The 12262-nt window shown below is 36.7% G+C and overlaps 1 protein-coding gene across 1 annotated transcript in view; it reads right to left on the minus strand.

Annotated features, from left to right (window-relative positions):
* Window positions 1-12262, minus strand: part of LOC150085702 (protein turtle-like) — a 619203-nt gene that overhangs the window by 64212 nt on the left and 542729 nt on the right. Inside the window, exon 8 of the mRNA XM_090374652.1 lies at window positions 6202-6498. Within this exon, the coding sequence (XP_090230778.1) occupies window positions 6202-6498 (297 nt within the window). The remainder of the gene's footprint in view (window positions 1-6201; window positions 6499-12262) is intronic.

Raw genomic sequence — 12262 nt, forward strand, 5'->3', positions numbered from 1 at the left:
GACGAAAACCAAACCAGAGTTTCCCGGAGAAAAACCATGCTACCCTCATCTAAGACCGACTAACTCAGCTAAATTGTGAAAAAGGCCCATAAAAATTCCTCACGTCGTCGACGGAATCGAACTCAGATTTTTTCAATTCGAGGCCGTTTTACTGATTTAGGAGAGCCTGCCAGCCCTTCCAATCCTTTCTGTATAAAGAAGGGTGACGTTTTTCCTACAGCTTTCTCACTTATAGAGTGTATTATCAGGTAACGGGGTGTTGGATCTCATATGGTTCCAGTTCTCTGTCTGCTGAAGTGACATCAGCAGGACCAACTTCTAACTTTTCGGATAGGGACCGTGTTGGGGCCCCAGAAGAAAGAATTTTATTAGGGTTCATGAGTTTTTTGAATTTGTTCAGTTCCCGGGCTCCGCAACCACCGCGCAGCAGCCCAAATGGGACGTCCAAACGTGGCAAGCAATAAATGCGGTCGGAAGTGGGACACCAGGGCTACTATACCCGCACCGGCGTAAGCCTGAATCCTGTCACTCGGACCATGAGGATAGGAGCATAGCATTGACAAGGTTGACCCTTGCATGCGAATCCACTAGCCGACTGAGTCTGACCGAGCCATCCAGGACCACCCGTCTTGTCGAATCAGGGATCAAAGTGTTGTGTTGAAGCTGGGCCCCCTAAACCACCAGAATTCCATCCCCTTTCTGATTTTCCAGGGGTCGCAGAGAATGGCAAACAAGCCGGATTCCTATGGAGTTAGTCTGGAACTAGGCTGTATGCATCGATCCCAGTGATACTAATTTCGAGGTCCAGCAAGATCACTGGGAGTCCTCTCACCACGTACAGGTGCCCAGTCGAGAGGTTTTATCACTGCTATTCATCATGTTTATATCATATTTTCAAGTAAACCCCTGGCTTGTAGCTGTGTTGTGTAACGCGATGTACCTTATGTATAACAATATAGAATTGTATTAAACATTCAGAAATATTCATTACCATCATCTTCTTCTTCATAAACTCTGCCCCAGTGTGAAAAAAGCACTTAAAGGCTCTTCCTGCTTTGAGGTGAAATATTTTTCAACTTCAAGCAGAAAGCCTCTGAAAAAAGCTTAATGATGAAATGCAACATAGAATAAAAAGGGGGATATTAAGAAATTTTCCTCTAAATGGAACGAATTAAGCAATGCTATTTTAAAAATATATATAAGTTTTTATGTTTCAAATATAATAAAATCTAATTATGTTACATAATACTTTCTGATTAAGGCAATCAGCAAAATTATGCAGAAACATTATGTCAAAGGCATTACGCAAGATTAACATTTAAAGCTCAATAATTATACATTGACTCCATTTTATTTAGGCAATTAAATGGTTGTTACTGGACCCCTGAAATCAGTCAAAAGGAAAAACTATTTTATATGACAATGCATGCCCAATACACTAAATAATACTGAAATATTGTCGGTGTTTGGATTCCAACTTTGGACATATGTTATCAAGACAAAGTTGAGCATGTAACAAGTATTCTAGAAATGAAGCAAACAAATTTGGAAGAGACCAATTACTGCTGCTCAATATTAATTCGGCTTCAAAACGTCGACAAGATTGCTATATCATCCAGTGCATTGGACTTGCCTTTTACTAGAAATATGTTTAAGTAGTTTGTGTAATTTCTGTGACAGAAATTCCATAAAGCATTTGAATTTGCATAAGCAACCCGAATCAGGTATATTTGAAAGTTGAGTATAAGAAAAGCCTATGTAAGTTTAAAATCCTCAAAGATGTTCAAGCTACACACAGCATTGGCACAAAACAGTGGACTGTTACCCAAAACCACATTACAGAAATCGACTGATGTGTTCAGTTCTGAAGATCGCTGTCCTTGGCTCATCTCTTCACTGTTCACCTGAATTCACCTTGTCTGTCCCTAAAGGACTGCAGACCTGCTTATAGACTAAAGACTGACCTGCGTGGCTATAAAAATTTATTTTCTGCACGAAGAAGGATAACTGCATTTTACTGTTTGAAATATTTTCTTATTTATTACATGTTTTATTAATATACCGAATAAAATATTTATCTAGCTTAGAGTGCACACAGTTTTCTTATTGCGACAAATTTCTTCGGTGATGACCACCTAATTTAGAGTTTATATCCGAGATAATTTTAAACTTATTTTCTAGAAGACTAACGTCTAAGTAAGAAGAATGTGTGACTGTCCATTTTGGAGGATAATCTCTCCATTACCGAAAATCGCAATTTAAACTTTTATCCAACCAAATAATGCTGTAAACTGCATTTGCCATTATCCACGTAAGCACATCTGAGAAATTCAAAAGGAGAAGAAGATAAGCTTGGAAATTACGCTTCAATGATTCTTAAAACCTTTCGCTGAAGACTGATAAAAGCATTAGTCGGATAACTGATGGTATTGCAGCGAGGTTTTAGTGACGGGCTTTTAACATTTAGGAGAGTTAAGGACTGGAATGGACGTTTCACGGTGCCATTCATGCAACAACATCTTAGCAGACGACAAAAGAGTATCCAGATATATCGCAACGACCAACAGTCATCTTGTTGCTGGTGAGATTATCTCCACTTAACTAAGAACTTTTCGTTGGATATTATGACGTGCATTATATAATCGACGTTTAATTAAAAAACGACCATCAGAACTGATAGCAGTGAGAAAAATGAACTGTTGACCATATAAAACAAAGTTTTAGTGTGCTCAAACCGCAGAACGGCGAAATGTTCAAAGCTAGTGTAAATTTGAGAGTGAAATTTGCCGTGAAATGGGTGCACAGGGCGAGGATAGGTTATACTCTTAGCGTGAACTGCTTAAAAATGGCCCCAAGTGCAGTGGCTGCACATCGGCTTGGTACGACATAAGGTTGGAACATCATTGCTCCATATAATTCAATTTAGTGATAGACTTATTCACTGAGGTAGATGCATCGATTTCAATAGAGGTGGGATGATTATTGGTCAGAAATTCGATTGAAAATAGTTAATTCACCAATGGAAATTGGAGTGAGCCAATTCTCGTCATCAAGCTACCATTAAAATAAAGATACTGAAACCCTTACCATACTCTTCTAATATTATTCCATCTGATTTCCATATATTTAAGTAACATAAAAATACACTTTGCGAGGGGAGAGGGGGAGAGACAATGTTTAAGGACGATGCAGAAAAATGCAGTCCATAGCTTGTGTTAATTCCATTAAGTCAGGAAGTAATACTTCCAAAAAAATACGGCAATATTCTTCTGTTCTCTCTAGCTTGTCAAGTTCTCTGGCTCTATGTGGCCGTCCGAATAAATAAATAAATAATTTTTCCTTAATTCTACAGAATAACTGGGACAGAATAACGTTCACATATCCATTGTGACTGCCTACCTTATTTTAAGATTAGTCAAATTTTGGCTGCAATGGTTTACATTGGGCTCTGCATTTTTCGTGGCTGCGTACAAGTTCGAACGTGCGCTCTCCTTACCTATTTATTTACCGAGTGAGAAAATGTTATTCTGAGGACTGGGAAGTGAATTCCACGATAAACAAAATTAGTTGCAAAAATCAAAGAACCGCTAGGAGAAAGTTCTGAAGTGAACGTTAAAATCTGTTACATGATCTGTGTGCAGGGGCATACTGCAAGCGAACACGCCGTTAAAGTTGAATGTGTGATGAGATATATAAGCCAAACAAACAAAAAAGTAATAAACGATTAAACGGAAAATACAGTACATGAGTAATTTGAATTGATCAGAATTCGCGTGTTATCGTGCGCAAAAATTTTGAATCATTAAATTCAGTATTAATCTTATGGACCTTTTTTTAAAAAAAATTTCTAGGTCTCGGGAAAATATTGTGCTGTTCTAGGCCTATATAGGGGACCCTATTCTAATATCCAAGTCTGTCGCATGCCCTCACGTGTAGCGCAGTTGTGATAATCGCTGTTTTGTTTTTTGTTTTCTTTGAGAACAGATCCTTGAACCCTACGAGCCTTGACTTGGTTGACCAGATTTTCTTTTCAGGCACGACAACGCCACTCCACATTGAGCTCAGGTGGTGGAGAAATATCTTGAAACTGAAAATATCCAACGACTGCCGTGGTCAGCACGATCACTAGACTTAAATCGGATCGAACATGTGGGATGCCCTTGGGCGTTGCAAAGCATACCGACAGCAAACCCTTCGGTCACTTGGTTAGCTAAGGTCTGCGCTAGTGGAAGAATGGAATTTATTGCCATAGAATCTTACAGATACCCTTATATCGAGCATGGTTCACTGCTGTCAGGCCTGTTATTCGTTGGGCGGGGGTCATATGCCGTACTGATGTCATGTTGCCATATTTTCGAGGTTGTATCGACTTTTTTTAATGTGACCTTTTTTGGTAATTTTTACACAACCCCTATAAACGTCCCTTATACCTGTCCGAAGTTTCTGGCTGTCTCCTCATTTCGTCGTTATTCTATGGTACGCAACCATACCAAATTTTGTCCCACTTCATTGCAAGCTGCACGAGTTACGCTACGTTTTCTACATGTTCTGTTAATTTTGTCGGGCAGTGTATTACCAGACTAATTATAGTATAGGTATCATACTTTGTCTGGAAGCTTGTTATGCGCGTTCCTAAAAGGTGAGGATGCCTTTACACCATGGCTTAATGATAAAATAATGTAATATGCAAAAAAGATTCCAACCAGCCTTCCAATATAATATTTACAGGCCAATTCGGAACATCTTTCTCACACAAGAAAATACAAACAGGTTAACACTCTTTCTGCGTACAGCGCAACAGAAACGACACTGTTTATATCTCAGAAGCAGGAGATTTAGCATGTCATTCACTGATTCTCTTTGCACTCGAGCTCTCGAAGTGCGAGACATCAACGAGTACCATAAGGATTATTGCCGCCCTACTGTATTTACTATAATCTAGTATCATTTAAGGAATATCAAACAGAATAAAATGCTTCGCGAAGACCATCATTAATCTGGATGAACTGAGATTAATTTGGATGTTCCCATCACCAGAACATGTGTATTATGTTAAATATTAGTTAGGTAGCTTATAGAACGTCTATAAACTTTGAGAGTTTGCATCAAATTTTTTAAGTCTGTTTGAAATATTGGTCAATTCCACCCATTCACTCGAGAAGAAATTGTTAGTCAAACATTTTCCAGGCTACACTTCTGAAGGAAATTTATTCAAAGACAAGCGGATTCTATGACAGTATAAGAGGTGGTTTAGACAAATTACTGCATCGAGGCTGAATAATATGGTTATATTGTGGCTGTTAGTAAAGCAAACAAGTGCGCTGGAAAGTACTAATACACAGAATTTCTCCTGTATATAGTGTATTATGACTTGCACTGTTTTGCACGCCAATGTCTGTAACTATTTTTATTTCAGCATCTCACCTGATGTAAATATCACTCTGGTCTATTCTTCTGTATGGAGTATTATTTCTGAATAGGATAATGTATTTTACCCAGGCTGAGCAGCCATGTTTTTCTGGTAGGTAGATCAATCGTTGAAGGTTGACAGAAGGACCTGAATATTGTCCAGGAGTAACATAACGCGCTCTCTCATTAGGGTTTGACTAAAAACGAATGGTACAAACTACATTCCTTGATGAACTCGAACCCAATATTTGTGTGATATTCTGGATAACGTTCCATAAATCTTCTGCAGAAAATTAGCAGAGAGTATAGCAAAGATTAGAATTACGTAGAAAATCGAGAAATCTACGCTGAATTCTGATAACAAGTGGCAGAGAAAACCTTCAAAACATTGAAATCTCTATTGCAATATCGGTTTTAGTTTAGAAGCAATGGCAATTTAAAAATAGGTAGTCCTCAGGCACCCTGTGTACTGTATATAGAAGCAGACGGAAGACAGTTTGTTTAATCATTCATCGAATGTGTGTAATAAAAGTGAGAAGTTCATGAACTCCGTCTTGTGTACAAATTCCGTTCGCTACTTCAGTTAATAAACGGAAGAAGTGACGTTATCTCAACAGTCAGGTTATTCTCTCTCATGTTTCTGTCTCTCTCACTCCCCTACTCGCTCACGATTACTTTCCTCATGATATTCACGTGGGGCGGAAATATCGCCTCCACGTGCACGTCTTAAGAACATTTCCGTTGAAATTTAATATCACCTTACGCCGTAGCGAACGGTGAAACGCACTTTACCTGTCAGTTTTTCGGGTCTCTGCAGGGTACTAGCGGAGAGATAGACGGGTGGACTTCTTCCTTTGGCGTTCACAGCAAACAGAACCAGACGGAGAATTTTTCCGCTGGGCAAACCAGTAACGACAAACTGCGGTTGAAATGATGTGAGGTTTCCTCTCAAGCGATGTACTCCTTCTTCATATACCTCTAGGCTAAACGTCTGCACCAGTCCGCCATTATAGCCTTCCGTACACTCCACATGTAAGGAATCTTCCGTGTAATTTAAAACGGAACAGTTATGGAGGCTTTCCGGTGGACCTACAAAGTAAAAAAATAGACAATACTGCGATTACTACAAATTGACATCGTTGTCTCTTAGAATTTCATGTCATTGATCTATATATTACATTAAATACATCAAACGATTTTACAAAACCTAAAAGCATACCACACTGCATGATATCGGTGGGCACACATATAAACATACATACTAAAAACGAAAGCTACATATCGTGATGTTCAAAGTAAAAATTAAAAATATAACTCAAAATAGTTTAGGTTGTTTGTGCACCAAAATAACTAAACCCGTTTGGTATCAGTGTGTTATATCTGTAGGCGACACCTTAGCCAGCCAGGTGGGCAGGAGCAGCAGTGCGTAGCAGACGCTTCTTGACTAGACCGGGGTTCGAGCCCGTGCCCACCAAATACGGAGGATGCGGAAATGTCAGGGAATGACCACCGCATATCACCGGTGCAATATGGCCTTAGTTGCTAATGCTCCTAAAAAAAAACCAAACAACAACAAACAAGTTATATCTGTAAGCTGCATGAAGTCTATAGTCGATTTGATTGTTTTTATATACAAAAATCGCGAGTTTCCAGGGAGAGGAACCGTGAACATAAGATCAAATAACTTAATGACAGTGTGAAAAACTCATTCAAATTCCTCCCGTTTTGATAGGGCTGAAACTCAGGCCATTTTCACAGATTGTGAAAGGAGTGCGATCGTAAAAAAGCATTTTATTCGCCAGGTTCAAGTTTAGAACAAAACAGAATAACGCTGAATATGGGCTTGAAAATAAACGAATGAAGTTTTCCGTATATGATTTTCAAAGTCAAATTATTCAGAATTTATATACTTCCTTAGAAGCATGTTTTAATTGTAGTGCCCTGTTGACTAATCGTGTTTTCTCGTTCATTCTCTCTCTCTCTCTCTCTCTCTCTCTCTCTCTCTCTCTCTCTCTCTCTCTCTCTCTCTCTCTCTCTCTCTCAAACACACACACCATAACATTCTTTCTTGACTTAAGTTAGTCATCAAATAGCGATTATTACACACACCCTTTTTCTGGAAAATATTTAATATAGAAGAAGAAATCTTTCTTCGCTAACAACATAACTTACTTGCATGGCTTCTTAATGTACTGGTAATTTCATGTAATATGCAGACGTCTTTGCATCGATGACAAGCGAATTCAATCTTATTCGTTGCTAACCACTCAAGGAAGTTGAAAGAAACAGAATGATTCCCCTTCTAGATATAGAATTCACCACACGACAAAAAAAAACAGCTTATATTCATCGTTTGCCTTGCAAATCGCATTAACAGATGTAGACGAACATAATCAAAATTGTGGTAATAAAAAGGAGTCGAAATTAGAATCCAGAACAATTTAAGAACATAAATAAATATAAGGAATTCTTAGCAGCAACGAATACCTGCGGCAATATCACAAAAAAAAAAAAAAAAAAACACCTATAGGCCGTTACCCAAAAGCGATTCCAAACAAAATTAAAACGAGCTAACGAGGAGCACAGTACCATGAATAAAAAATCTAATGAAAAAAGCCATAAGGATATAAATAAGACTTCAAGACAAAACAAATTAACCGCCAAACTACTGAACAAATAAAAATAATGCCGCATATTACGCATTTTGCTCCTATATATTACATTAAGCCATAAACAAAATTGTTCCACACCTAATAAAACTTTTAAAACTGATAAATAAATCGCCAAAAGTAATTAAAAACGATTCCTTTATGCAGTACTACGAGTTGCACAGATTTCGATTATATTATTAATTTTCGTATTTAAGTTCGAATCGATGAAACAAGCTCAGTTGGATTATTATTAGGAATAAATGAACAATTTGAATTAATACTGCACAACGATATATTAATCTCGTTATAATGAGGTTTATTCCCATTGAATATTTCAATAAAACAATAATGCCATTATACTACAATAATCCGTTCAGTAACCTAGTTTCGAGAAATGGAATGAACAATGTGTCAAAGGAAACCGGAAATGGAGAAGGAAGGGGGGAAATAAAAAAGAAGACACCTTCTGCTTCCAGACAAGGTCTTCCTTTGGTCACCAAAAACGTATCACGACCTCTATTTGCCTCACTAGCGAATGCGAAGAATGAGCTGGACCATTTATAAACGCTACAATCTTTCGCAGCAGTTGTATAGCATAGGATGGGTAGCTAGCAAAAGCCTCCTCTTATATAAAAAAAGGACATGTGCGAAGCTCCTTAGAAATGGGCAAATAAGTAGGTAATTGGTTTGGAAATGATTCCCTACTTTTTTTTATGTCACGTACATCCGTGTATAAATATTTTCCCACAAATTCCTTAATAAAGACAATTTTTGTTTCTTTCTAAACTTTCATTTATAGCATTCCGTTGTATGCGTATAAACACAGTAATTATATTAGTTAAATACAATATGGAATAATTTAAACAAATGGCAAATATATGCTTACTCTGAAATATTACAAACTGCATTAATTTTCAGTTAAAATGTTGATTCAACAAACCTTTTTTATGTAGTTAATTACAGACTATATTTAATAAATACTATCCGAAACATTTTTATAATTAAGTAATCAGCTAGTATAAGTCAGCGATACTTTTCGTTATTCCTCAATGCAATTGAAAGTTTGAAAACAACAGAAGAAAATCTTAATTACATTTGTACTGCTTCTGCAAGATACATAACTGCAAAAAAGAGCTGATACCAGAAAATTGTAATGAACTCGCGAATACAAATAAACTTCATTAAATATTTTTTTTTTTTTGAATACTCTCTAATCTTCCGTGTGGCAGCGAGATTTAAAATGTATGTGTATGCAGTCTTACTTTCGAACAGCTCGTTTGATAATCACAATGGAAACGAGATGTTTTTAAATCCGAGTGGAAGTTTAACCTCCCTGATTTGCATTGTATATCAGACAACAAAAAGGTGAGCGATTCCATCCAGATAATTTACAAGAAACAAAGAAGTTTGGTGAACACAACGGTCTGAATAACTTTAGGAAAAATGAGGGAATCGCCACTTTGCTATAAACAGAAGTGAATATTGCTTATATCCAAGTCCTGGAGCGTCCTTCTATTTCCATAAAAGCTAACCCATCTATCAAATATTGAGAACTGTTTTTTTCAAGACGGTTCTACACTATGCTATCATTCAAGTATATCATTAAATCTATAATCTACTCCCTTTCTATAGCAAAGTCATATAAAATGAATCTTTCTGGGTCAAAGACTATTTGCAACGACATAGAATTTCAGTTTTAAAATGACCGGTTAGCAATCATGTTCGCGGCCCATCAGAAACTTTTCGATTTTGATGTATAAAACAATTACAAAAACATGCTTGTAGAGACATTTGCACGTGTTCAGTTCTGAGATAGACTCGAAATGTGTGTGGAAGATACAAGTCAATATATGGAATAAAACTCAGCTACTTCAAAATAAAGTGTTTTAGCGTTTCCAAAGAAATAACTTCATTAAAATTCGGAGATGCTGCTGCACTGTTATGCAACATAGCTGTGCAGTGAAGCCATCACTAACGTGAGTTACGTAAAACGAAGTAAAAATACGATAACGCAACTTTCTAAAGTGAAATTTACTTTCCAAAATTCATATTATTGTTGTTTGATCACGTAGTCCCTCACATGGAACCGGTATCAACATCCAAAACTATTACCGTTTGCGTTGCGCATAATTTCTGTTCATTTTAAATAAGAATAACATTTCGTAACGTACAAAAGTAAACTACAAAATCCAAATCTGAAAAATATCACGTAAACAAAAGGCGCAAGTACTACCTCACCAGAGCAGAATTACAAAGGATAATATATGACGAGTTCTGCAAAAATATGAATATAAAAACACGAACTCGAACCAGATCCAAAGCGTCACTAAAAATCTTACATAATATTGCTTGACGAAAAGGTAAGAATTCAAATGTCAGTTGGTGACACCTGTATATTTTTATAATCAATGAACCCGACATCTGAAGAAAGAACTGAATGAAATCTTTGAAAATGACGGAAAGTTACAATAAATGCAGCCGACATTTACGCGTGATAAGCTTCGAACTGAGGGTAGAGGTGGTTAGAGACGGATCCACAGGTATAAAGACTCCCAAATGTTGGACGCTGGATTTTTCCTGTTGGTTTTGTGATAATCCGCCCTCTTTCAGAAAATGCGGCTGGACCACATACTTGTACTCACCTAATATACAAAAAAATAACGGTATGAAATAATTTTATGTGCCACAATATAACCAACCAACTAATCAGATAGTCGTTTCTAAATGTGAGCGGTGATGTCGCACGACCACCACTTCATCATGTATTGTTTTACCAACTTTGATAGTAAAATTTATTTTCCTTCAAAATTGTAGAAATTTCTAAACCTCCTAATATTTTAGAACCTCTATTGGGACAATGTTTAATAATTATTTCAAGTGACGCTAGAGAAATTTATAAAGTGCATTGATCAGAATCATCATTCTCCGCTTTATAGTGGGTAGGTAGATGCTCCAAAACCTGAACAATCCAGTGAAAAGATAGATACAGAATATGTGAGATGGTGCAATACGTAAAATAAAAAAGTAATTTTGGTTTCATGCTTTAGGAGCTGTAAAATTAGGACACTGCTTCATTGTGTCCATGCTTAGTGCATCAATACAGTTATTAGTATTTTCATCACGATACAATAAAGCATAACTTATACAGGAATAGTCAAAAATACACTATATTTCTCCCATCCGTTCAAATATTTTATCCAAACCCTTCTGAAATTTATTCAAATTAGCCATATCCATATTCTGTGTAATTTTATCCAACAATTGATTACCCTTTGACTGAACGCGAATTTCCGTACATATATTCTGCAATTATCTTTTCCAATTTAAATTTACACGCATTACCAAGTTGCCTCAGTATTATGAAGCACTAAACACATGGCCTACCTACCCACCGAGGAGTCTCCTATCAAGATTGAAACAACTAACATGTTGTGGGTAGTAGAATACATCTCTCTGAATAAGTGTTTTTAATTAGAGTAGCGCAATATCAAGGCAACTCGTGGCGAAGTTCTTTCACAATATTGGATCGATGCATTAAGCAACAAATCTGGTTTGATGCTGATATTCTAAGACAACTGTTGTTTATGATTGGCGGAGCAAAAACGATAGATGAAGTGAACATTTTCATAAATGAAACTGATTCTAAACAAATGAGGCACACGAACTTCCTGTTCATTTCATTCTTTATTAAAAGTTTTTTTTTTTTTTTGAATTTCCTATTTGATAAACAGAAGTGGATTTCTGATCAAATTTATCACCTACTAGCTTGAATCCTGTTCAGAATATTTTAACTAAAATTGCTAATCTCCATATTAACACAGTCAAACTGATTTGACTGTGTTAGCATGAGGACGAAATTTTTCGGAATGACATTAACAGGAATAAATCTCGGTGGTGGAATCCTCCACCCGAGACAGGCTATCTCAAATCACAGTGAAAACGATTTAAGAAATTCCTCTGGTCAACGACCGAAATCACAGCAAGACCTTTCCAAAGAAGTATAAATTAGCAAAGTGCATCATACTGACAGAAAATGAGAGAGGTGCTCTATATGCTTTTACAAGCATATTCCTGAGTTAACACTTAGGAACAGCTTAAACTTTTCATTTTCAATTTTAAGAAACATTGGTGGGAAGAAAGCAAAATGAAGGCATCCAGCAGAATAGTTCCTCAATATATTTAGTGTATAAATAGTTTTTTTT

The sequence above is a fragment of the Mastigoproctus giganteus genome, chromosome 5 (assembly GCF_048544385.1).
Source record: "Mastigoproctus giganteus isolate SK-2022 chromosome 5, ASM4854438v1, whole genome shotgun sequence".
NCBI lineage: Eukaryota > Metazoa > Arthropoda > Arachnida > Uropygi > Thelyphonidae > Mastigoproctus > Mastigoproctus giganteus.